We start from the raw sequence: 26,317 nt of genomic DNA, 5'->3' as shown, positions 1-26,317 counted from the left end.
ATATCCGCAAGCACACAGCGCCGTGAATACATTTTAGCGTTTGGGTTAAGGGGGTTTAACGTCCCAAAGCGACTCAGGCTAAAAGGGACGCCGTAGTGAAGGGCTCCGGAAATTTCGACCACCTGGGGTTCTTTAACGTGCACTGACATCGCACAGTGCACGGGCCTCTAAAATTTAGCCTCCATCGAAAGTCGACCGCCGCGGCCGGGATCATACCCGCGTATTTCGGGTCAGGAACCGAGCACCATAACCCCTGAGCCACCGCGACGGCTCGAACATGTAAGAAAAGTTGTATGGTTGTATTTTAATTTACAGCGTCGGTTAGGTATTCGGTAAATATGAAACAGATTGTAGCACATAACAGCTGCAGCCAGATTATATATGTATGCAGTGATTAAAAAAAATGTCTGGTTAACTTGACTACGGCTCAGAAAAAAACGTTTGGCGAGAGCCATGTGCACTTCCATTTTCTGCTCTTTATTCTCTTCATCTTTTTTCCTTCTCCCCCTCTTATCTTCTCCTCTGTGTTTTGCTTAAAGGGGCTCTGAAACGCCTTCCGAGGAGAACACATTAACTCGCTCAATCACTGCACTGTCTTGCCACGAAAACCAGAGCCAAATAATACTCTTCTACACGCAGCAGACGACCCACAATCACGCTTCAAAGTTGGCGAGCCCTTCCCGGCGACTTTTTCATGCTCGCACCCTCCTCCGTCCCCCGCATCTGCGTAGACAAGGTGAGAGGTGGCCATTGGTTAGATTCTTTCAGACGTCAGGTAGCTACCGTGGCCACGGCCAATAAGCCGCTTAGCTCCGGCGCGTCGGGAAGCTCCGCTCCCAGAGGGGGGTCGGCGAAGGAGCGCCTACCTTCCAGCGTGCAAAAAGTGACGAGAGGAGAGGGAAAGGCGCGAAGACGCTGAAATTCAAATTTTAACTACAGATAACTCAGCTTCTAGAAAGCGCATTTAAAAGAAATCCTTGCTGGACACTATTCGTGAAGCGGCGTGCTTCAATATCCCAGGCATGCCGCAACTTTATTAGAGCACCCTTCACAGCCCCTTTAATTTCTGTCTTTTTTTTTCTATCAGCTTGACTTTTTGTATTGTTTTTCTTTCTGGCTCATTTTATAGTCACTTCTCCTTCCTTTCTCTTTTTTCATTTCTTTCCTTCTTTTTTCTTCTCTCTCTTGGCATGGCTTTTGGTTCAGCTTCCCTTGGCTTGCCATCAGGCCACTTGAACGCGAAGTCAAATGAAACCAAGTCCAGCCCAGCCTTACAAAACCAAGCCAAGTCTTCTGTATTAGGTATTTCCTTTTCTAGCCGCCGTGGTGGCTCAGTGGTTATGGCACTCGACTGCTGACCCGAAAGACGCGGGATCGATACCGGCCGCGGCGGTCGAATTTCGATGGAGCCAAAATTCTAGAGGCCCGTGTGCTGTGCAATATCAGTGCACGTTAAAGAACAACAGGTGGTCTAAATTTTCTGAGTCCTTCACTACGGCTTCCCTCATAGCCTGACTCGCTTTGGGATGTTAAATCCCCGTAAAACCAAACCTATTTCTTTTTGTGGCTTGACTTTTGGTATGGCTTGTATTTCGGATTTATACAATAGATACATACAACGGGCTTCAGTCACACGGCCAGTCATACGGGAAGGGCGGCGGGTGGCTTATAAACGGCTTTCGCCGTAAAATAATACCTATCGTGTCGAGAAGAGGTTGCGCATTTGCCAGTATACAGATTATCTCTTCATAAACGACCTTATATTTCAGCGTGCGAAAGGCTTGCTGATTTGTAGCGCAGCGCGGTTACCATGCCTGAGGCGGGAAGCGTCTCTGCTAGACCAAGAATGTGAAGAAAAAAGACTAATGTCGGTAACATGCAAAACGATAGATGCGACACCTGCAGAACATGTAAGTACGTATGCATCAGAATAAAGCCCAATTTGAACACTTATGTATGCATGAGAATAAACAAATTGATTCTCATCGATAATCCATAAAAAAACTGCGTTATACTCTCGAGGCTATCTTCTTATTTGTCTTCTACGCCTCTTTTTTATTTATTTTATTTATTTACTTTATTTACAGATTACTGCAGGCCCTTCTGGGCCCTAGCAGGAGGGGCAATACAATGCAACATGAATATATACAAAAACTCTTCGAAGCACAAAGCCAAATAAGTTTGATGGCGTCAATCTTCTATTTCTTCAATCGATTCTATGTCACGTAGTGCTGTTAAAGGTAAAGCATTCCATTCAGTATTCTTCCAAGCTCACTTGTATAACACGGATAACCTCCCCTTCCTCGTTATATGGTCATGAATGCGGCATATACGCCTGCAGAGAGACGGGTGGCGCTCACTGCTATCCTGGTAACCTCGGACCCGGAGGCAACAGTAAGTCTACGAAAACACCTATGTCTCTCAAGCCCTTGCGGAATGCACTTGTACATTATGAGAAGAGAGAGAGAGAATGTACGTACGGAGGCAATGTACGTTCGGAGTGTACGCACATTGCACGTACGAACACTCCGTACGGAGGAATGTACGTACGGAGGCACGCCTTCGACGTCGAAGTAGGCGAACTCGATGTAGATCTTTTCGTTGCTCTTGCCGTAGAAGAGGTAGTGGCACTCGGTGTCCCGCGGATACACGCCCGGGTAGTTGGGCGTCGAGAATGTGCCGTTGGACACCTCCGAGCTGTTGTAGATGAACGTGCACACTGCGGGACAGAGGGAGGGGCACGCGGAAGGGGGTTAAAGTGCTCATTGAAAGCCGCCACAGAGAATCGCTGACATTCAACTTGGAGTCATGGAATTGAAAGACGTTGTATTCAAACGGAAGCGTGGAATATCCTCTTTCTATGGAGAACATTACTGTTTGAGGAAGCATTCGCTTGGCACTGCGTGATATAATGAAGGGTAAAGAAGAATAAATGTGGTTGGTATCTGAACAGAAAGGTTATACAAAGAAGCTTGCTTGGCGAGTTGGTTTCGCTTCACTAGAAGGAACATTGAAAAACAGTGAGCGGTGGCAACAAGGCGTGACGGGGACACAAAAGAAAAGCACACATCAAAAGAGCGCATAAAAGACAGCACAACACATTGAAAAAAAAAACGGTGAAGTTCAGCTGTCACTTCACCACCGTGTTTGTGCGTTCCTCTTTCCCGGCCATGTTTTATAGAGCTACTTTTAATTAGAAGGGTCGTATTATCTTTGTAATGACAGGCATAAACAGTATATGTGCCATTGTCTGCACAGTCCGTCAAGCCGAGTATCTACTGAGTTTTGTTCTAATTCTTACTCCTGATTGTGTTACATGACGCAATGTTGAAATTGTTTTGTGTGTCTTATAGCTTGCTGTAAATACTTAGGGGCGGAGAGACCCGTCAATCAGTGGTGCAACATTGCTTTTTCTTGCCGTCCTCAATTTTCTATATTAGTCGAAAAACTGAAATTAAGAAGTGGAATTAAAAAAAAATTACCACATCTCTGGAGACTTTCGAGATTTACAGCTGGAGTAAGCTGTCCACGGTATTGCACTCACACGGTTGCAAAATTTACCACGTTCTCAACGTCACTGCAATGTTACTGTGGGCATTTAAAGCAAGGATCGACCGCAGTCTCTCACTGTAGACAGTACCGAGCCAGTATGCAAGACTGCTCCTGCATCAACGCCTGCGCAGGCACATATATCCACCACCCCAGAAACGACTTACGCGAGACGAGGACGTAGTCTGGGGGTAGCTACAAACCAGTTCATAAAATCATATGAGCTGCCTACATGAACTACACCCCTTACTCTGCGCTAACATATGACCCCATTGTAACGAATACGCTTCCCTCTACAAAACCACCTTGACGCGCCAACTGAGCTAATTTTAATGCGGAACTTATTTATGAGCTGACTCCCCTTCCTTCCGCTCGTTTCTTCTCAGCAAGTTTCGAGGAAAATATTAGCAACCGAAAAAGTATCCGCTTCTAAATTCAGCTTTCAAAAGAAGTAAAAGAAATAGACCTAGAGAACTGCAGCTGGGATCTTCAGAAAGTTAGCTGTTGTCACCATCTTGAGCTTTAATTTATAATTCGGTATTTGCACTTGGATTACTGACTTTGAAAGAACAAATTACGGCTACGTGGCAACAGAGAAAAATAGTGTTCCCAACCCTTTCAGACGATGGCTAATCAGTCGTTACCATATCATCCATCATCACTGCTGGCGGATCGCCAGTGGTGCTAAGAACATTACTAAATCCTTTATTCGCTATTAGTCAGATAAGGCGTCCCGGGCATGCACCGGGTCCACTGCTTTCAGCTGTGCCTAACGTGAACTGAAGCGCGCTTGCCTTAACCCGCTACTTCTTTCCTTATCCTCCTCTCAATGTCTTGTACATTAGTTTGTCTGTGACTTTGCCCAAATGAAATGCATTCTGCATCCGTGGGACTCCGCAGGGGATAATTGAGCTGCAAGTTACATTTACGCCACGGAGCCCCTTGGTCGGATCCCAATACGAGTACAAAATTCACGAAACGCGATATCAAGAGCGTCACAATGCGGGCTGCGTTCACAACCGAACTCCCCGCATAACCCAAGCACTCACTGCTGTCACAAATCCGTCGCAGTTATTAAATCTAGTCGGAAGGCATGAAAGAATAGGAAACGCAGCTCGGGCATGCTCTGAGCGAGAGCCGCGTCCCCTTTATGGCCGTCAGCGTCTCTTTCCCCCGGGCGTGGAAACCTGTCGGACGAGGAGAAAAATGACACGTGCCTCGCGCCTACACCCCGGAAGCACTTGTCGCCATAAAAAATGCACACCCATAATGCGGCCGTGCGAGGGGTGGAGGCGGAAACAAAAGCCCACTTTCGGGGATTGCCCGTTCTCTCAGATCACGCACGGTCGAGAGAATCGAGCCGCCTAGCTTGCCTCCAGATTAAAAGGAAGCTGATGACTGCTACATCAAATTTCGATTCTTAGCGAAAAATTGTTCCCCGCATTTTTCTGGCTTTATTTAGGTTCGTTTGAAAGCAGAGTACGTGTTTTTCGCCGATAAATTTGGAGTTACGAATGAAATATTCATTCCCGCCACTCGATTCCAGCTCTTGACGTTGATGATGACGTCGAGAAAATTATGGACTCCGTGATCGGTAGCTGGAAGTGAATTGTTTTATGCTCTAGCCTCACGGATCATTAAGGAAATATTGCCTCCACACGGTTCATTTGTGAAAACAACTTGTAGCGCCGATACTTTTGTTTATTTAATTTGTTTAATTTAAATATTTACGGCTTACTTAAATTAGTCTTCAGTGCCTCATTAAAACAAGTAGACATGAGAAGGGTTTGGCAGCTTATCTTGCTTTAACAACGAAAGAGAAAACCCAACTTGCTTAAGCCACTGCGGTGGCTCAATGGTTATGGCGCTCTGTTGCTGGCCCGAAAGACGCGGGTTCGATCCCGGCCGCGATGGTTGCATTTCGATAGAGGCGAAATGTTAGGAGCCCGTGTACTGTACGATGTTAGTGCACGTTAAAGAAGCCCAGGCGGTGGAAATTATCCAGAATCTTCCACTACGGCGTCCCATAGCCTGAGTTGCTTTGGGACATAAGAGCCTCTAAAACAGAATCACAACCAAAATTTACATTTCGCTGTCTGTTGGCGCGCCTGGTCAACGGTTCCTAGGTGGACATGCCCTGGACAGTGCTCCGGTAAAGAAAGGAGACTGGTCGGGGAAAATTGATCCGCACCCAGGGAACGATGCAGCTTGCCCTTATTAGTTTGCTGTTGGCTGTATCGTATCGTGAACATATACTCTCTTATTCAGTGCGTTTTATGACGGAAAAGGCTGTCCGCCAAAGCTGTGCTCGTTGTCATCGACGAATGGGTGTCCAATGCATACTTAGGGGACAGCTGTTTGGAAATTTCGGCGCGCACTTCTTCACAAAAAGCGCCGTTACGATGAGGGGTTAGGCCTATTTCACGCCGAGTGAAGCCAACGGTGCGATGTGTGTGCGTGTGTGTGTGTGTGTTTGAGAGAGATAGATAGATAGAGAGAGAGAGACTCTGCTGGCGTCGCCTGAGTAACTCACAGGCAAGTTACGCCGTCTTCGACTGGTCGCTTTGGAGCTCTCTAGAGCGCTCTAATAAGTGTGCTCGCAATCGGCTGGTAGATAACGGGGGCTAATTTTAATGCGTCAGCATTACTTGCCTCGTGCGTGGCGTGGACAGAAAGTGTGCACACTTTCTATCCAAAACGTAAATAGGGTAAGCTCGGCCATGTTCGGACGTGCGTTGGGCAAGCTGCAGCCAATGGGAGGAAGATCGGGCAGCTCTGGTAGGAACTCGGTTAAGCTCGGGCAAGTTCGGACGTGCGTTGGGCAAGCTGCAGCCAATGAGAGGAAGATAGGGCAGCTCTATTAGGAACTCGGTTAAGCTCGGGCAGCTCTGGTAGGAACTCGGTTAAGCTCGGGCAGCTCTGGTAGGAACTTGGTTAAGTTCGGGCAAGTTCGGACGTTCGTTGGGCAAGCTGCAGCCTATGGGAGGAAGATCGGGCAGCTCTGGTAGGAACTCTGTTAAGCTCGGGCAAGTTCGGACGTGCGTTGGGCAAGCTGCAGCCAATGGGAGAGAAGATCAGGCAGCTCTGGTAGAAACTAGGTTAAGCTCGGGCAAGTTCGGACGTGCGTTGGGCAAGCTGCAGCCAATGGGAGGAAGATCGGGCAGCTCTGGTAGGAACTCGGTTAAGCTCGGGCAAGTTCGGACGTGTGTTGGGCAAGCTGCAGCATATGGGAAGAAGATCGGGCAACTCTGGTAGGAACTCGGTTAAGCTCGGGCAAGGTGGGAAGTGCCCTGCATATTCAACTGGCCTTGGTCCGACGAGCCACTGCAGCCTCTTCGGCGCTTAATTTCACCAAGTTAATATTAATAACTGTTAGCCACAGTAACTTGCGTTACGAAAAGGCGCAAGACAAGTTAGAACATAAAGACATAGCCTTGACTTTCATGATAAATCTTGTAACATGGTGCATGATGGCCTTTCGGGTCTGTGTCCCAAACTTATTTCAGTGATGACGGTAACGGTGTCAGTTGTGCGGAACGAAGACAATTAAGCCACTTTTTTTATTAGTAGCGAGTAACGCATAAAATTGTAAGGAACGAGGAACATAGATGCACTGATGTCTTGAGAAAACTGCTCACAACTTCTGCGATTATTTTTTTATGTAAACTATGACTGGTGTAAATGACACGCTAATCTAGCCGCACTTGCCAATACAGTGGCGTCAAGAAAACGGAAAAGTAACACAAGAGTAATTTCATTGGGTCTTCTTTTTTTACTTTTATGTGGGCTGTTTTCGCGGACTTTTATGAACCTTTGTAAGGGTCAGATATGTGATGTGTGAGCAATCATAGAGTCCTAGCGTCAATAGGCCAGCATATTTTTACGATTAGCATAGTCGCTGGCTGTAACCACTGCCGTTAATAGGCGGAGTGCGGCTGACTTTCACACCTTATCAAATAAGAGGTGTAGTGGATGGTTATGGGGCCCTAGTTAATAGTGTTTGGTTGACGACCTGCCCGTCTGTAGCCAGGGCAGAGCCCGTATACCGTCCCGGGACTACGCCTGATGCACCGTGTTTGCTGAAAGTAACCGAGAAATGGTGGTTTGTTTCTTAGCTGCGTAGCGAAGCACTTATGACAGCCCTTTAATACTGAATGTGTGTAAAGTAAGCTGAACCCTTGTCCTCATGTTCTGAGGCCTGTCAGTCATTAGGGGCGCTGTGAAGGCTGCGCTTTAGGGTAAAAAAAAAACCTGTTGCTCGGCTACTTTTGGTGAAGGGGTACGTCATGGCTATCACGGACAATGAAAATAAAAAAAATATAGCAATTTATTCAAACGAATCTCATTGCTACGTGATTGTAACACGTCATTTTTATTTTTCCGTAATATAGTATCGATGTGTTTTGCAATTATTTCCTGTCAAACTTTGCTGCAAGGTACCTCTATATGTATATGATCGAAAACTTGGGCATGTCGCAGTTGAAAGAAGAAGCAGAAACAGAAGAAAATCAAGCACCCGAAGACGCTCGAAAAAGCGCTGCAGTTTGGCGTTAGGCAGTAAACTCCAAAATACCCCTTCCCTTTCTTTCAGTGCCGAGCACAAATTCCTTTGATGCCACCCAGCTCTCAGCAAAGAAGAAAACATAAGTATAAAAAAAGCGCGCTCGGGAGAGAGAAGAGACTTCAATGACGGACACAACACCACGCGATAAACGTTTCTCGCTCCCAGGCGTAAACACTCCCAAGTGGACCGGCATCCTCTTTGAATATGTCCGACCCAGCAGCAGTGAGTTAAAGGAGTGCCTCTCAGATTCAACTGCGTCGCCGACTCGCATGCACACATACACACTCACATCAAAGGGCCTTCGTTCTTCTGCTTGACCGTCCACTAAAGAAGCGCTCAGTTCCTAGCACGCGTCACCCAAACACATACTGCCGCTATGGTGGCGCGTGCGCAGAGAAAAATAAATGTAAAATTAACATGGGTAAAACGATGCTCTGAGGAGGCGTACTCCGCTATAGACAGTCGTCGAGCTTCAGAAACTTCGTTCGCGAACCACGACCAGTGCGCAACGTCACCCCCCCTCCCCAACCCCTTTCATTCCTCGAACACTGAAGTTTTGTTTCTTGCTCCGCCCATCTCTCTATGGCGCGCGACGCTGCCGCTCGGTGTCGCTGTTCTTTAGATGCAAGAAAACCCGGATGATCTGCGCGGCCTGCATGCCGGCGCCCTCTATGAGAAAGCGAACACTTCACGAAGATTGGCGCACGCGTTGCCTTCGCGCTGCTGCTGCTGCTGTTGCTGGGGCTCTTGCTGTAGGCGCGTGTTATTATTTTTTTTTTCACTCATGTTTCGCTCCGGCTCTTCAATGCGTCGTCCGCACGGTCGGTTTGACGCGCAAGATGTTAAAGTGGGTGGCTCGCGTGAGAAAATAAAAGGACGATGGAATCTGGCCGAAATGTGGCTCCTGGAGAAAGGAGCCTCTCAGATCTTTCTTCCCGGCACTGTATAATATTCTCGCCTACGCTATTCCATTGTTCATTTGTATTTGTGGAGCCCAATCCAGTCTCGCACAGGAATCCCTTCGAGAAAGAAACAAGGATGAAAATCGGGCAAAATGATCAACAACGAAATCTCAGATCGCCGCAGCACACTGGTTCGCTCTCGTCGCTTTTATGTTCTCAGTCTGCACGCATGCGCGCGTGCTGAACAAAAAGAAAAAGTTAAAAGCGTACACCGCTGCCACCAACACGCACGGCAGTGGGAAGAAGGAGAGAGCGAGAGAGAGAGTTTCCGTTTTGCTAGGAACAAAAGGCTGGGACTCTTCTCCAACTCGGCGATCACAATAGACTACTCCGGCGCTTGATCAATATTCGCGTTTCTCTTTTGTTCTTTCTTCTTTCTTTCGCATCGCTCCTCGCGAACCTGCGTACTATTTCGAACGAAAAAGCGTAGCAATAGGGCGGCGAGACTCGCTCCACACTGCGCGCTCCTTCAACGCGGCTGTGGGCTGCGTGCGCCCCGTGTCTCGTCGGCCCGTGTGGGTCCAGCGACGCGGATTTTCATGCGCACGCATTCAGTGGCAACGCTGCGCCTATCCGCTTTCCCCCCGCCGTATTGCTGCTGCTGCTGCTGGTCGGGTTCGGTTGTTTACGACACTGCAGGCGAAGCAGGTACGCTCCCTCGCGAATGCAATGGGGATATCCGATTTGCATCGCTCCAATTCCGAACACTCCAGCATTGCATTGCTCCGCCGCTTTCACTTACGTAAGTGGAAGCGCTGCTTGGAGAAATTAATGATTCACTCGAGAGAAATGGGGAGAGAGACAGGTAGCCAGCTAGCTAGACAGGTCTATAGGACAAACAGACACGCAGAACGGAGGTAAATTATATATATATATATATATATATATATATATATATATATATATATATATATATATATATATATATATATATATATATATATATATATATATATATATATATATATATATATATATATATATATATATGCATGCACGGACGAAGAAGCAGACAGACAGGTGTATACGAAATTCATGGCTAGAAAGCTAAAAAGGAGTAGGAGTAGGCAGTGCAGCTAGATAGATTCATCGGCGTGGTAAGCTCCCTGAGCACACCGCAATTTCTGTATTATTTGGTTGGAAACTACAATATATAACCTGACAACAACAACAAAAAAGTTCCAGACAAGCGATAAAAAAAAAAGAAACGTAAGGAAACTGTAGTCCAGTCACAAAAAGAGGTGTAACTAAGGGAAATCGTGACGCGTATTCCCGTTTTTCTATGTTCTGTCTCGCCGATAGTAACTCATGCAAAGTATGCCTGCGCTTTGGGGCGAAGGAAGGCGGCACCAATTTACGGAATAAACGGGCTTATTTACGAACAATGCCATGCGGCAGTACTTAAGCCTAAAGCACGGCTCTGGCATGACTGAGAGCGCGGCATCGTGCATGGAAGACACATTACTGCGCGGAGCAGAGAATAAAAGCCGACAGCTACCTCTTGAGGCGAGCTCCCAAGGGGTGCTTTTACGTAGCAACTGCGTTATTTTTTTATTTTCTTCCCCGCGCACAGATAACGTCGACTGGATAAACACGGGGGGACTCCAAGCTGGGGCCGAGGCCAGATGGGAGAGCTGCTTGCCTCGCCTGCTGGCTTCCTGTAAAACGGAGCAGCTTTGGAGGACCTACGAACCGACGTCATTATACAAAGAGGGGTGCAGAATTCTCAACGCCTGTTCGCGCGCAAGGACGCTTCGTGACTGGCCGGCCGAACTGGCCAATCACCGCATTTAATAAAACAACTGAAGTGGCAGCCACGCATTCGCTTATCTTAGGTGCGAAAAGCGGTGCGAAATGAGGGCCTTGGTATAGGCTTGAGCTAGCTCTCTCTGCTCTTGCAACGCTGCACAGTTTTTTTTTTCCAGTGGTACAGAAGAGCATGGGAGCTAGGAGGAGTCACACGCCTCTTGAGGAGGCGCTAGGGAAGTGTAGGGAAATAGAGGGGAAAGGGGAAGCAGGGGAAAGAGTGCGTCTTTTCTCGGCTTCTTTCTTGGGCGGGTCCACAGCAAGGAGGCGGGAGGGGGGGTGGGTGCGGCGTGCCGTAGGGAGTTTCTTTCCCCCTGACTGAAGCTTTCCGGGCGAGGCACAAACTTTGTGCGCAAGCACGCGTTCGCTCGCTTGCTTGGACGCGGCTGGTGCCAAACCGGCGGCGCTAAATCTTTGGCCTCTCGAGGATTGCGCGCCAAAGGAGGAGTGAAGAGGCGTTCGCTCTGAAGTAGGCCTGCTAGGCTCCAAAACCGGCGCCTCCAGCTTTTTGCGCCAACTAGCGGGTAGCACAGAGCGAAGGACACGGAGAAAGAGGGAAGAAGGCTGCGAGCAGAAACCGGTCTGTCACGAATGCGTCAAGGGTCCTTTAAGAGCGATCCCAGTGGAAAGGGGAGAGCCAGGACACCGATGCTTTTATTTCTTTATTAGTGCTTGCTTGCTTATTTTCGCTTACTTTTGAGAGTAAGGAACGAATGCTCGCTGTCGACAGAAGCAACAACTTTTGCACGCGAGGCGCAGAAAGTTGGGTAGTTCGCGAGAGTATTTTGGTGAAGAGAGAAGAGAAGCGATGCCTCCGTTATCCAGTTAAGACATGCGTTTGAAAATTTGAATGCGCACCGGCTCTCCGATAAGTATATTTCCGTTGCAGGAATAAGCGTTCTTCAGATAGGGTAGTAGGTTAAAGGCCATATATTGCGCAAGCGTTACGGTCTTGCGTGATTAGACAGTGGCGAGGCTGTGCAAGAGGAAAAAAGAGGAAACAGCAAAATGCGTGCTGACAGAACGCAGTCTTTCTTTCCTTCCTTCTTTCTTTCTTTCTTTCTTTCTTTCTTTCTTTCTTTCTTTCTTTCTTTCTTTCTTTCTTTCTTTCTTTCTTTCTTTCTTTCTTTCTTTCTTCCTTTCTTTCTTTCTTTCTTTCCTTCTTTCCTTCTTCCTTTCTTTCTTTCTTCTTTCTTTCTTTCTTTCCTTCTTTCTTTCCTTCTTTCTTTCCTTCCTTCTTTCTTTCTTTCCTTCTTTCTTTCCTTCTCTCTTTCTTTCTTTCTTTGCACTCCGTTGTTTCTGCCACGCTTCTTTCGTCTGCTTATTTGCTGCCGTCTCTATCTGTTCTTAAAGCGATCCAGACGCAGTTTCTTGGCCCGGAAAATATTGCCGCGGAGAGCCATTTGCTGGCCCGACGAACGGCCTGTCTGGCGGCCACTGCTGGAAGTGCCATCATAAGAAGCACTCCCCTTCTCCCTAAGTTTTCTCCACAACTCCGTGACGCTATATAGAACACTCTTCCAGGAAGCGGCAAAGTTGTGAGAGATTCTGCAGCCCCTCCTTGCCAACTCCCACTCATCGTGGCGGAGAGCAGCCCATTTCATTGCGTATCCCGCGCGACTAGAGAGAAAGCTAACGCGGCCGATGTTCATCGGCGATGAGGGCGCGTCTCTCTTTTTTCCGAGAGACGCGCGGTGCAGCCAGAAGCTTCTCGCTCCACCGTGCTCTATGTATATGTATGTACGTATTCGCTCGTCGGAAGCCGCCCTAGATTTCACTTTCAGAAGCGCCTGTCACGAATTACGTCCTCTTCATTTCGCTCCATCGTTTTTTCTCAGTGCTTCTTTATCTCGTTTCCGTTTCGTCGCGGACAGATCGCGACGCTTTGTTTCCGTGCGTTCGCTTGTTGCGTAGATCCGCGAAATGGGCTTGAGTGACGTTCGCTCTGCGCTGTTTCCGGACGGCTACGCGCACATGGAGCGAAACAGAGAAACAAACAAAAAAGCGAAGCAAATCGGTTTCCCAGAAATTCTTACACGCAATTAAGCTGTCGTGGTTGAAGATCGAGGGAAGTGCTGCGCTGATGGCTAAACGTCTGGTGACTAAACGACGCAGAAAACTTGTACTAGCTGACACCGTGCGCAGCCAATAGCTGTGTGTTATAACTCTCCCTTGCCGCCTTTCTTCTTTCAGCTCTTTCAGCTTTTTCATCTTTTTTGCGTTGAGCCTACAAACTAACCCCAATAACTAACACCAATGCAACCGTTTCTTGATTAGACGTCCAAACTTCCTCTGAGAAAGCAGGTTCAGTACGTTCGAAACGAGAACCTACTTACCGAACAATATGTAGGAGTATCGAGGTACGACGACTGCTCACGCATCAGTGATGCCAGCGAGCCCTTCACGCCTCAGTGGCCTTAAATATGTAGTCCGAGACGGGAGCAAGGAATACGTGAATGAAGGGACGATTTAGATCTCGGCCTTCTAGGGTCACCGTCTCGGTCAGTAAAATGAAGCGTGGTATCTCAATCGGTACCGTCAAAATGGTCCGCCCTTGGCATCTCACCCTGCGGCTTCATATGCAATGTTCCCGCGAAGCGGCTATGCTGAGAAGCGGCACCGTTTCAGCACATCGCACGCAAACCCGGGCACGTTCTATTGAAAGATTGAATACATGGCGCTCTGACTCGTGCGGGCTGCTCTGTCATCCTGAAAGAAGGAACGGTGGTAGGAACAACTGGACGGCATGCAAGGATCGGTAACTGGGCTAAAAATATACCTAGATGGAAGAGAAACGTTGCAGTCGTTCATCCACTGTACATATAGGTACCGGAATGCTGTTAAGTGGGTACGTCATACTTATCTTGGCTAATGATTGGCAGAGAATGGGGATTCATTCGTAACTCTCGACTTTTTCGGAGGCCCTAGGACACTCGTAATATGTGCCTGCTGTCCCTCTACTTCCCTCCCAATTCTGTCCCCCTTTCCACTCCCTTCAGCCCTGCAGTTGGTCCTTCTAATGGCAGCCTCCTCCGTGTCTTAATTGCGTGGACTCATGAGTGGACCCTATGAACCAGGCGGGCAAATAAAACAAGAGCACTTACCGCCCTGTGGGTCCTGACGACCGGAAGGAATGCCAAAGTCTAGAACGAGAGGACGTCACAATAACCGTAAGTTAGACAAGAGAATGTAGAGTACGAATTTATTTATCACTGAGGCTTGTAATGCGAACATTTACTGAACACACGTTAATCGCAGCGTGAAAGATGGAGAGCAGGAATGCTTTCATCATGACAGTCGGTAAAATTACTCTATGCTCGCGTGTTCATTAATAATTTTTTTGTTTTTCTGTGAAATTAATACAAAAGTTATAAGCGTTAGAGGTTACAGGAAACAGCTGGTAGCAACTAACTAAAGCCGTTTCAGATATTGTAGCTTTCAATGGAGGAGCGTTAAACAATCTTATGAGGCCCTGAAGACTCAAAATGCTGACCGTTTCTTCGTTTCTTTATTCAACATTGATTTTTTTTTAGATACTGCCAGTCACATATTGCCCATTTGTCTCTGGACATAACAAGGTGAAGTTTGGGTCACTGACCAAGTCACAAACAACTCACTGACCCAAACTTCATCTCGACAATTGCTTCATCCTGACCAGATTTTCCGTCCAACGTTAGACTACCTCTCTGGACATAGCGCTGTGCTAAGACACAGAGTCTTAAGCACGGCGGCTGGCTATCACCGAGACAGTACGCGGCCGTCTCTTCGAGGGCACTCTAAATCTCATGCTGGCTTAACCAGTGGCGCCTGCCAGTTGATCATTAGCTTAGAACGCAAAAAAATGAGAAATAGCGAAGCCCTAATACAAGAAAAGTGACAAAAATTAGTCTTCCATTTCTCGCACAGACTTCGTGTACTCTGTCTAGAGAGAAAGTGGGCGACTGCCCTAAAATGTGCACCCTATCCTGGTTTTCAGTAACTCTCTTAGCAGCCATTATGGTAAGCTTCTGAATATGCTCTTATGCGAGGCAAATTCATGGCGTACTAGTTAATTCGGTGTTTTCAGATCATGCGGTACCAACTGGCCACCAGGATAGCGGTTATTGGTACGAGAATGAAATATACTCACTGGTGACGAACTGGTAGATGGCCCGGAATCCCTTGACGCTGGGCGGCCTGCTGCCGAAGCTCTGGAAGATGACGGTCATGCGGTGCTCGTTGGACATGATCTGGTTGGGCAGCTGCGAGCCGCAGAAGTTGTCCAGCCGCTCGCGCTGGCCCTTGATGGTGATGAAGCCGATCACCGAGTCCACGTTCTCGCACCTGCGGCGGAGAAAGCGGTCTCCTGTTCGACACGCTACAAAACCACGCTGGATTTCGCTCCGCGGCACGAGATAAACGGCATTTCTTTGAGCAATCAGTGGGCGTCTAAGCAGTGGGACTTCAGTCTGAGGAGCGGCAAAGGCCACGCGTAAAAATATGTATACAGGAATTGCTGAAATTTACCCGCCGCGGTGGCTCAGTGGTTAGGGCGCTCGACTACTGATCCGGAGTTCCTGGGTTCGAACCCGACCGCGGCGGCTGCGTTTTTATGGAGGAAAAACGCTAAGGCGCCCGTGTGCTGTGCGATGTCAGTGCACGTTAAAGATCCCCAGGTGGTCGAAATTATTCCGGAGCCCTGCACTACGGCACCTCCTTCTTCCTTTCTTCTTTCACTCCCTCTCTTATCCCTTCCCTTATGGCGCGGTTCAGGTGTCCAACGATATATGAGACAGATACTGCGCCATTTCCTTTCCCCCAAAACCAATTATTATTATTAATTGCTGAAAGGTCGGTTAAAAACCGCAGCTCCTCAATTTCTCGCAATGGTAATAAAAAGTCTAGTAAATAGTGCGCGTCAGCGTAGTTACGCTTTAAGTTGCAGCAAGAACTGCGCGGTCAATTATGCGCCAAGAGGATTTTTGTAATGGTGCTGACGCTTATTAACAATCTCTTCCCCGCGAATAGCTTATGGAAACCATTTACGCATTGATATTCATAATAGAGGCGGATTTAAGGCACTCGTTCCCCTTCCACGCAGCGAAAATACGTTTTCGACAGGAAAACCACATTGGCTCAAGGTTAAAGGAGGAGAGGCCTTGGCTATTTAAATACTTTACCTAAGTTCTGAAAAAAAAAGTAAGAGTAAGTGCTTAGTTTTTGTCTTGCTGTTTCACGCTGTCACAGAAGCTTGAACAAATGCCTCGTGGTTCATAGTTAGTACCTCGCTTCCCCACCCCCTATGCGCTTTTCTTATTATTTATTTATTTATTTACAAATACTGCGGGGTCTTCTCGGAAGCCCGGCAGTAGTGGTTAAAGCCGCGATATATTATTAATAACGAAAGTGATTAGGGCCACCTGCAATACCAAAAGAGCGCTACAACGACCCTGAATAATTGAATTGAAAGCACGGAATTCAAATAGGAAACACAAGCAAACAAGACAGCGGCAATGCAATATATACACAAGTGACAACAAAAATGCGCCAACCAGCCTCAGCGGTCTCTTACCCTGAAGCATAAAACTTCATCCGTGTTGGCATTTTCAGTAACTTTGCCAAGTAATTTTTTATCCTTTTTGCCTCTATGTACACAAAGGTTGAAGCGTGGAAAATGTGATGCAGTGTCGTCCCAGCATGAGCGGTTTAAGCAAAATGAGGAAAGAAACAAATACCAATCACTAAAAGAAAAATAACCATGAAGAAAACTGACCGAAGGCTTTGCGCCCTTTGGGAATCAATCAGGCACGTATATACGTTGTCCTTTTTATACCCCCCGAAACCCTGTGCCGTTGCAAACACGCCAAGCTGGTGGGAAGCCAAGATAAAAAGAAAGCATACGTGCGAACAAAACCAAATTTATTTTGTGTGCTGGGTTCGTGTATTTTTTTTTTCTATTGTTTGCAGTGCCGGTATTCAGGTTTCTAAAGCCGTGCAGTGAGAAGAGCGCACGTGGGACGTGGTTCCCCACTCGAGAAGAAGGACTCGTGGCAGGGGAGGGGGGGGGGGGGGGGGAGGAAGCGTATCGCACTCTCGCAATCGCTCGCGCGCTGCTGCGGGACCGCTCCGATGCTGGTCAGGACGTAATCCGATTAGCTGCTCTCCCCTCTCATCGCCCTGCATTAAGCAGAGGGAAAGTAGTGATGAGGGGAAGCTTAAGCAACTCTCTTTCCCGCCCTTGTTCATCCACATCTTCTCGCTGCCTCTTCCATCTAGCACTCATTTATCCCTGCTCTCGGGGCTCCGATCCATCTCGCTCCCGTGTCAATCAGGCAACGATCCTACATTCATACTAGCTGGTGCAAAATCCATTATAGTCGCCCTTCTTTGTCAAAGTGGTCGTTGAGAATGAGAAAGCAGAGACGTGCAATAGAGACAAAGTAGTCGACTGATTCTGGCTAATTCCTTCGGAAGCCGGTAGTGCAGGGGGATATGAAAAAAATATATGGGGCGCAGCCTGTGAGATGTACCTTAATATGCTCAGATGCCTGCGTGCGTGCGTGTGAATGAGTGAGCTATGCGGAGTAATTAGTTTAGCGTTGTGCGCATGCGCATCGTTACGCTGAACGTTGGCTTTACGGCAAACTATGGAAAAGATCGGGGCACGAAAGTGTGAAAAGGGAACAGGAAAAAAACGGTGAAGAGCTACCAGAAAGAAGGAAAAGAGCATAAACATTTTTTTATGTTCTTTATACTTCAGTCTCGTGAAATACGTGCCAGCATTATAAGCGAACGGAAGACATAGTATTACTCCACAACGCGCTCACATGCACACATGCAAAGCAAAAAGCAAAGTGTTGACGATCTTACTTTTAGCTCTGACGCGATTACATATCGATGGCTTCTGCATCAGAGTGCTTGAAAGGAAGGCGGTAATTGCACGAGCTAGGGCATATGAAGGAACGAGAAAGGGGAAAAAATAAAGGGGCGAGGGCGGCTCGCGATCGGGTAGCACGTTTCACGTCGGCGGCACGGAAGAAATTTGCACCGAAGCTGCTTAGACATTTTCTAAAGCCGCGCGAAACAAGCTTACGTTCACTCTCTGCTATATACCTTTTTCTTCTGTTAGCTCGCGAGTGGTTTATACCCGATACCACAGCCCTCGAGCAGGAAAAAACTCTTTTACTAGTGTTTGTCTTCGTTCGCCACTTGCTCTGGAGTGGAGCAAAGAAGGGTGAGGGCGGTGGGGCCGCCTCAATTCATTATCGGGCTCTTGAAGCGCGGTATCCCGTTTTGCTTAGCGTTTTCTGCGGTTCAGACCCCAACGCCACCGGGACTTAAAAAGAGACGCAAATAACATTGCGGAGCGCTGATAAACTTATCAGCGAAGAGAGTGCTCTTGATGTACTAAAGCTCTCTTCGTGACGCGCGCCGAAGACAACGAATGAAGGTTATACGGGAAGACTTGAGAACGACAGAAGAGTAAATAAAGGACCAGATGAAAAGAACAAAATGCGTGGAACGAAGTGAAGCTAGAGAAATGAGAGAGGGGGGGGAGGGGGAGGGAGGGAGGGACGAGCAGTGAGTGGAAAGACGTACAGTGCGCTCGGTTTTCTACGAAGAAGCCAGCCGGTCATTACGAAGGCTGTAAGGAAGCTTCGTCCTTTTCCGCATAACGAAGGCAGGCGGAAAAACTTCTCGAAGAACGGGGAGAGCCGGCGAGTTATTATTTGCCGAAGCGGAGCCCTTGCACTGGGCGCCAAGGAGAGTCGAGGGTGCAGAGAACGCTGTAGCAGCGAGGATACAAATAGTAGACAGTAAGGAAAACCTGAGCTAAGAGCGCGGGAAAGAGAAATTAAAATTAACAAGACGAGGAGGCGTCGCTATCGTTAGCGCGCCGCTTGAAAGCCGCAGGTTGCGGCAGTGCCGCTGAAACGCCGTGAGCAGGAGGGCTGCAGTTTGCAAATTGGGGTAGGTTCAACCGTGGTTCAGCACGCTTTTCGCGCAGTCCAGGCAGAGAGAGAGAGAGAAAGGAAAAAAAAAATGAACGCACGCAGCTGGCTTACGCAACCGGCACCTGTTCCCGCCACATGGTTCGGTGTTGAAACTTCGAAGCAGTCCCCTCAGCCCCCTTCTCCCTTCTCACTTATTCTTCTTTCTTCCCTTCGCACGTTTCCCCCCTCTTTCCTCTTTTCAGGCAGCATTGTTCTCCATGGACCCATCTTATTCTGCATTCCTTATTTCGGTCTCAGAACCTGTTGAACTCCACCCTGTATCTGCCCTGGCGACCGCCTAAGCTCTATGATCGCGTATACCCCGCTGTAGCAGACGCGCGAGTTTACGTAAACGATGTGTGTCTGACCACTTGAGACCTATCTCGGGGTTGGGACGGACTTTCGTTGAACCGTAGAGCACGCAGACGAGACGGCCGGAACAAATCCAGTTGTGTAAGAGCCGCAGCGTCGAATGGTTTAGCGGGGAGGCGAATTGTAACGTGTTTGTCGTCGCGTCGGCCGGCAGCTTTTTAGTCCCTTGGGTGCTCTTTTTCACCCGCTCGAAGGTTACGAAACCCGTCGTTTTTCAAGAAAGGAGGCAGCGCAATTCTCTTCGGAAAATGGGCTGTACGCCAAGCTGAAGCTTGATATTGTGCATTTTGATTATAAAGTCGAACAAAAGGGGGCAGGCGGGGGCCGCTACTTCACGAAATTGTTCTTACGTAAGCACCAAGGCAGCTTCTCGAAACTTTTCTCAATTGGTTCTGCCGGTTTATTTTGCGAATGATCTTGGCAGATGTGTCACCGACAGAAACACAGATGCAGCTGCATTTGGCTGCCTGCTATCACTGGCTACCAGATACGTCAAAGATGCTCATCATTATCATCGTAATAATAATGACTGGAGTACAAATTCCTCTACTGTTTATCTCCAGTTAGCCCCGTCCTATTGGCAGCTGCGGCTACCATTCCTCCTAAAATTCGCTAATCTCATCTGCTGAACTACCTATCAGTGTCCCTGCTACATTTAAGTTCCCTCGGAATATATTGCAATATTCTAAGAAACAAGAGATTATCCGCTCTTCGCCTTTAATGCCCTGCAAACGTTATATTCTTGATTTCAGCCTTGATGTCGTATCATTCAATCTTGTTCGTTCCCTGCGCAACACTGCTATCTTGATGTCTCAACGTTATCTCTATCATATTATTTTTTCCTTAATTCGCTCGAGTTCTCCTCAGTGTAAGTTCAAATCTTTTGATTAGCCTCAAAATTTCTGCCCCGCAGGTAAATACTTGCAAGATACAACTATCTATACAGTAGTGCTTATTCAGGCTAGACGTTTGCATTGGCAGCGGCTTCTATGGACTTCAAGTTTCGCTACCTTTGTAAGAAACACATTTTGAGAAAGTTCTCCGAGAACCAACAGTGGCGTCGGGAGTGGTATTAAAGCGAACTGCGCGAAGAATAGGTGCAGCGAATCGCTCTCAACGCGTCTATTGTCGCCAGCGCCTCCCCTCGTCGTCTTCGTCGTCTCTCCGCCGAGTGGTAGCGGCACAATGGGGCGGCTTATTATTCGCACTTTCTGCGTGACGTGCGCGGGCCATCCTTCACGTGGCTCCAGCTCGCGGTGACAGGCCGGCCGCAATTCATCCGCCCGGTCAAGGACCAACGTCGGCAGCACTTCGCAACAACGCCGCGCTCCCGCGCACTTACTCGAGCGAGGACCAGGGTAGCCCGAAAAGATGCATATAGGTGTATAAAGAAAAAAATGATCCTCTGCAGTGGCGACAAAAGATACACCGCTGCGCGTGCCGAGACTTAATGGCATATATACTACGGGCTTCTAAGTGTATACGGCCGGCTTTTCCTTCCAGGGCGTGGTGACATACGCGTGGTGCGGAGGAGACGGCTTCACAGGCTGCGAGAATTAGGGACTCGCGGAAAAAGTAAGGAAATAAGGATGAAAAGGAGGCGGTTGGAGGAGAGGGGCTTAGAATGCTGGTAGGATTCAGCCTCCTATACCGGAGCAGCAAATCCTGGACTTATACGCGAGGACTTTGGCGCGCTCGCTCGCGATAAATCTCCGTCAGGAGTGGCACTCTTACGTGCACGCCATATATCGTGCCGGAAAGCGGCGGAGAAGCGAAAGATAAAAGCAAAAAAAAAAGGAGTGAGCAATGGTTGTGAGGTAAGTTACGCGAGAGAAGTGAATTGAGTCTATATATATGTACAGGGCAACGGCGGACTGTCGGTGAGGTCGCCTGACAGATCTATGACCGGTGTCTGACGTATAGATGGCGTGATAGTGAGGTAGTCCTCCAGCACTGGCAGTGGCCGGAGTTTTTTCCCATAAACGATGCACCGTGTTTTCTGTGGCACAGTTATTCCTGTGACGTAGATGCAGTGCGAATAAATTCATAATCCGAAGAGTTTGAAGTCCTGTAGTCAAACGAAGGAATATAGGATATCTTGCTGTGGCTTATTTGCCCAACCTTAGCTTCGTAACGCCTGCTTTATGAATAGCTGTCATATCACTTCTTAATTAGTGCCTTTCGGCCGATCTAACCCCCCTGAAAATGAACAGGAAGATTTTCAGAAAAAAATGGCAAATGGAATCGGGTGGCAATATTTGTGTGATGTGTTTCTGCACGTGCTTTTATTTTATTTCGGTATTCAATATAGACTTTTTTGCTAAACATTTTCGATGGGCTCTCGTCTGATTTCTGCAACGTCTTGATTTGCACAACAGCATTTATTTCCATTGGGTACAGTGTTCTCTTTTTTTTTTTGCGCCGGAGCAGTCCGACATTTCCTTCGTAAATACATAGAGTTGAGCCTCCTTATAACATAATTGAGGGGACCCGGCGATTACTTCGTTATAGTTGTAGCTTCGTTATAGCCCGTGTTGACCAAGCTTCCAAGGTGAAGCGTCATTCTTTCGTTATAATGATCATTTAGTTATAAACGTTTCGTTATGACGACGTTCGACTGTACCTGCACATGCGGAGACAAATGAAGGAGCGCTTCCGAGGCTGTAAATGTCAAAGCACGTCATATTTTCTAGCGCTTAGTGAACACAAGGGACAAGAACACAAATACACAGGACGTACGCCCTGTGTAGACCCTACATAACAAATTTTCGCGGCGCGAGCTTTGTGACCGAACAGCAAATTTCAACTAGATAACAATCCACGTCCGAGATCATCATCACCATAGTCGCCGTCATATTATCAGCCTATAGGTACGCGGTAATAGGTGGGAGATTTATCCATCTTATCCAGGTGAGCTTAGACGAGTAGGAAGAAAATAAGAAGAAGAAGAAGCTAAGCCTGTTCACGATACGGTGTCTTCTACAGGAGCGCTCGTAAGAAGACAAAATAAAATTACGATGCGATAGCCCATCTACATTTTACAAGCAAGCAAGCAAGTGAGCAAAAGTGTCCGAAGCCGTACGTTGTCGCCGCAGCCGAACACCTCACGCGCTTAACTCCCGGTCTTTAGTAGTGTGCATTGCATGTCGTCTTCTTCATCAACTTCCATCCGTGTGCAATGGATCCAGAACACAGCGCTATGAGATTGCCCTGTAAACCAACCGCAGCGGTGGCCTAGTAATTTGAGCATCCACCTCGCATGCGGGAGGTGCAGGGTTCGATCCCCAGTGCCGCCGGGTACCCACCGGTGATGCAATGAGTGCAAGCTTTCCCCTGGTCTGGTGTTCGGCTTATTTAGGTGGATGCTTGGGAAATGGATTTTTGACCCCACCTTCAGACGACGAAAAATAGCTTGTGCCGTGGCGCTATTTGGCCACAGATGCCCTTGCTCTATAAAAATTCACTGTCATCTAAACCAAGCCTCGAACCTAAAAAAAAAAACAAAACAAAATCGAGTGCACCGAATTCGCATTTGGTCTAACCACGCTGAATCGTCCATCATTTTTTTTTTTGCAGTGCCGTCCCAGGAACTAAGTTTAACCGCATAGAGCATAGAATAACGAGCCGTTCCTTGACTTCGCTTCGATTTGTATCAGTCCGCTGCGTCCAAGGATCGAGCCGACGGCCATTTACATAACAGTAAACCGACATAGCAGCAGCTCTACAAGCCCCGAAAACGGCCTAGGGCCGACCCTCCTTTCTACACCTGTTACGTCATCGTACCCGGCGTCGAAATGCGAGGCGCCATGGAGTTTCGTAAGCCCCGGCTGTAAAGAAGGGAAGGGGACATCTACCTCCAGGGTTATCTGCAACAACGATGTGGAAAACAACGTACATGCGCGATGAAATCATACAATATAAAACCCGAAACTATGACTACCATACGAATGACAAGAACGAAAAAAAAAAGACTCCGACGGCCAGAGACGATTCCATCTCCTGGGCAACATGAACTGAACGAAACGCACAAGCACAACAGAATACTAAGAAGGTCTAGCGTAAAGTTGAAGAGGACGAAAAAGAGTGGTCTAAGCCAACATTATTGCGTCCAATAGAGCCGCCCTGCTGACGACAGCACGTTTAAAAATTGCTTTCCTTCGCGTTTTCTCTTGGAATAAAAGGGGAGTTCGCCGATGAAAAAAATAAGAAGAAGGAAAGGACAGAAATTTTGGTGCTGACACTGTATTCTCAGAAGAGGCTGAGCAGTGCCCGACGTTTTCAATGATTTCGCAACGTCGCCTGGCCGGAAAAACGACGTGGAACTCGTTGGAATTGCAAAACATCCTGTCCTGCTCCTCCGATGGGGACGGCAAAGGAGCGTTTCAAAAGCCACTGCGCCGGAGAAAATTGTTGGCCATAAAACTGATTCTTATCGCAGTTGCGTGAACTGCATTCGTCGCATGGACTGTAGTGGCTCCATAGAAGTCGCCGAAACATGGACCTGATGAGTATCGATACAGTTTGCACATATTACGGCTTACAGTTTATTCAAGAGCGCAGAGATGTGAGAAAACTACGCAGTGTCAACAGTGAGCTGCGTATTCAAAACGGGGCAAGTATCGAGATGGAACTTTACTATTTGTGCAGTTCGGAATCCTGGCTTAGAGCGAAGTTGAATGAGCCCTAGGAGAGTAAGCAAAATTGAAGATTGAAGTCGAAACTACAGGCGAAGCACTGGCTGGGGCAACAGCAGCAGCAACATATCCTCGAAAATTGCTCATAGAAGCCCGTCTATTGTATAAAGGCTGCCTTCTGAGTTTTCCTGTACTACTTCGTCCTCTCCATTTTCTCCCCTCTTCCATGTTCACTCGGATAATATAGCTAGCGTGTCATAACATATACAAAGCCGTGCATACAACGTAAGTTATGCATGGTAACGTGTAAAGTGTATCAGTGTAAAGGCTTGGATAGTCTTTATTGTTACCCGCGTGTGTTCTGGGGGCAGACGCGAATGTGCGCGAAAAAGTGAACGAAAACCTTGGATGGAAGCTGTAGAATGCATTTGTGCATTGAAAATGTTTACAGCTTCAAATCGTGCGACCACAATGCTGTCTTAAATTTTTTTTCAAATCACAAGATAAAGGAATAAACGAAGAATTGCATCCTTCTTGCAATTCGTGCCAAAATATTCTTGTTTTTTAATGATGCAATCATCGCACCTTTTTTAAGAGGGCAAGTTTGCTGTGCCCATTACGAGAGCTTTTGGAAGGGGAGCGAACAGATAATTCTTTCTCGTTGATGAAAAAATGAAAAAGTGCAAACGGAGGTGTTCAAAGAAAGACAGTGAAGTGAGAGCAGGTTCGTAAAGACTACGCGCTCCAGCCCCGTCCAACCACTCCTTTATTTAGGTATGAGTTCAGTGGTGCACCCCCCCCCCCCCCCCCCCGTACCCTCCACTCACTCTCACTCACTGCCCACTATAGCTGTGTGATACAATGTCCTTGTCATAGTGTGCACGTGCCACAGAGCTGACTCACGCACGCACGCACGCTCTCCAGGGTATGCTCAGTAATGCTTCGCGATGTTCAGCGCGACACCCAGTGCGCACACTCAATCACAGCAACGAGCCTCAGCGGAGCTGCGCGGCTGTAATGAAAAGAGCGAGGCACTCCACATCGTCAAAGATTAGATCGGCCGGTCTAAACAGCGGGGAGCTTCCCAGAAACACTGGGCGTCGCGAAGAGCTGCTGCGAACTGTCGGCGCTGTTTTACTGACGATCAATCTTCGTTCAAACGAGGGGCCGCCGTGTATCCACGGAAACAACGCGCGACAAAGAGATCGCGTCGAGAAGATGCGAAATGGAGCCGAGCGAGCTTACCTTTATTCGATGTTCCCATGCTACTGTACCTACCTTTTCTGTCTGTTGAAAGAAACTCCGGGACTTCGGAAGCTAGGTATCGCTACTTTATATATATATTAGCTTTAATTTTGGACAGCAGCAGCGTAAACACAGCTTGTTCACCGACGGAACATGCAATTTCTCATGAATAACACGCGGAAACTGCTTCATAGAAAGGTATGCATGAAGAAACACTCGAAATTCTATCGGCGTGATGCCATACGGGAAGTGATGTAGCTTGAAAATGAGGACGGGTTTGTCGTAACAAATGGGTCTAAAGAGGAGAACTGTCATAAAAATTCTATGATCTCACATTTCTGACTGATCTCACATAAACGGCAAATCTCAGAACGCCCCAGCTGAGTATATCGTTCACGTTTTCCACTGAGGTTACTATACTGGCGCGTACTGAGAGGCGAATCGTTGTCGAAGGACTGCGGATTCACTTTTATAACAGCACCAAGAAACATTTCCGACTGAACTTTTACGGGCGTTCTGGGGTGATCCGGAAGAAATTGGTGTCGCCGAAAAGCCGTGAGCCCCCCACACCTCTCTGACTGCGGCGTTCCGTTTAATCACGACTGCACCTGGCCATTCTCCGGACGGCTAGAAGGTATTAATTAAACTCGGGAGGTGCCAGAAGTTCCGGCGGGTGTACAAATCAGATTGGTTCAGAGGGGCAACGACAGACAGCCGGCGAGCCAACTAAGCCGGCGTGTTAGGGAGCGGGAGAGCGAGGATAAGGGGAAACCAAAGGGGGAAACCCGGGAAAGCGTAGCGAAATCGCGGACCAATTTCGCAACAAGCTGGCGCGGAGCGACGCTCTCCGAGTCGAAAGTTGGCACAATCCGCTTGCCCGCGCTAATGCACGCAAACCTCCTCGCGGCGGCGTCACTCGCCTCTCTGGAAGCAACGTTCTCGGGAAAGCAGGGAAGCGCAGGGGAAGAAGGGAAAAGGGGGAAGGTGGCGGGGGCCCCGGATGTCCCGTGGCGGGAGCAGCCGCTGGCGTCGCATAAGTCGGCTAATGCGCTCTCCGAAACCCGATCCCCAGAGTCCCGGTCAACGGAGGCGCCTTCGCCGGCGCCCTCTAGGTCGTAGAGACTGCAGCCGCGCGAAGTAGAGCTAAAAGTTGGTGGGTCGCGCCGCGCTTCCATTGTCGGTTAAGCTGAAGCCGTGTTTGCGCGAGAGGGC

At 48.1% G+C, this 26,317-nt stretch overlaps 1 protein-coding gene across 1 annotated transcript in view; it reads right to left on the bottom strand.

The window, feature by feature from the left end:
- LOC144098490 (suppressor of lurcher protein 1-like) overlaps positions 1 to 26,317 on the bottom strand; it is a 299,737-nt gene that overhangs the window by 6,504 nt on the left and 266,916 nt on the right. The window contains exons 10-12 of the mRNA XM_077631178.1: positions 15,011 to 15,204; positions 13,986 to 14,024; positions 2,551 to 2,719 (exon numbers count right to left, since the gene is read on the bottom strand). Of these exons, the coding sequence (XP_077487304.1) occupies positions 2,551 to 2,719; positions 13,986 to 14,024; positions 15,011 to 15,204 (402 nt within the window). The remainder of the gene's footprint in view (positions 1 to 2,550; positions 2,720 to 13,985; positions 14,025 to 15,010; positions 15,205 to 26,317) is intronic.

Source organism: Amblyomma americanum, chromosome 7, assembly GCF_052857255.1.
Source record: "Amblyomma americanum isolate KBUSLIRL-KWMA chromosome 7, ASM5285725v1, whole genome shotgun sequence".
In the NCBI taxonomy this organism is placed as follows: Eukaryota; Metazoa; Arthropoda; class Arachnida; order Ixodida; family Ixodidae; genus Amblyomma; species Amblyomma americanum.
The sequence above is the reverse complement of the archived record's forward strand: the minus strand, read 5'-3'. Positions and strand labels throughout refer to the sequence as shown.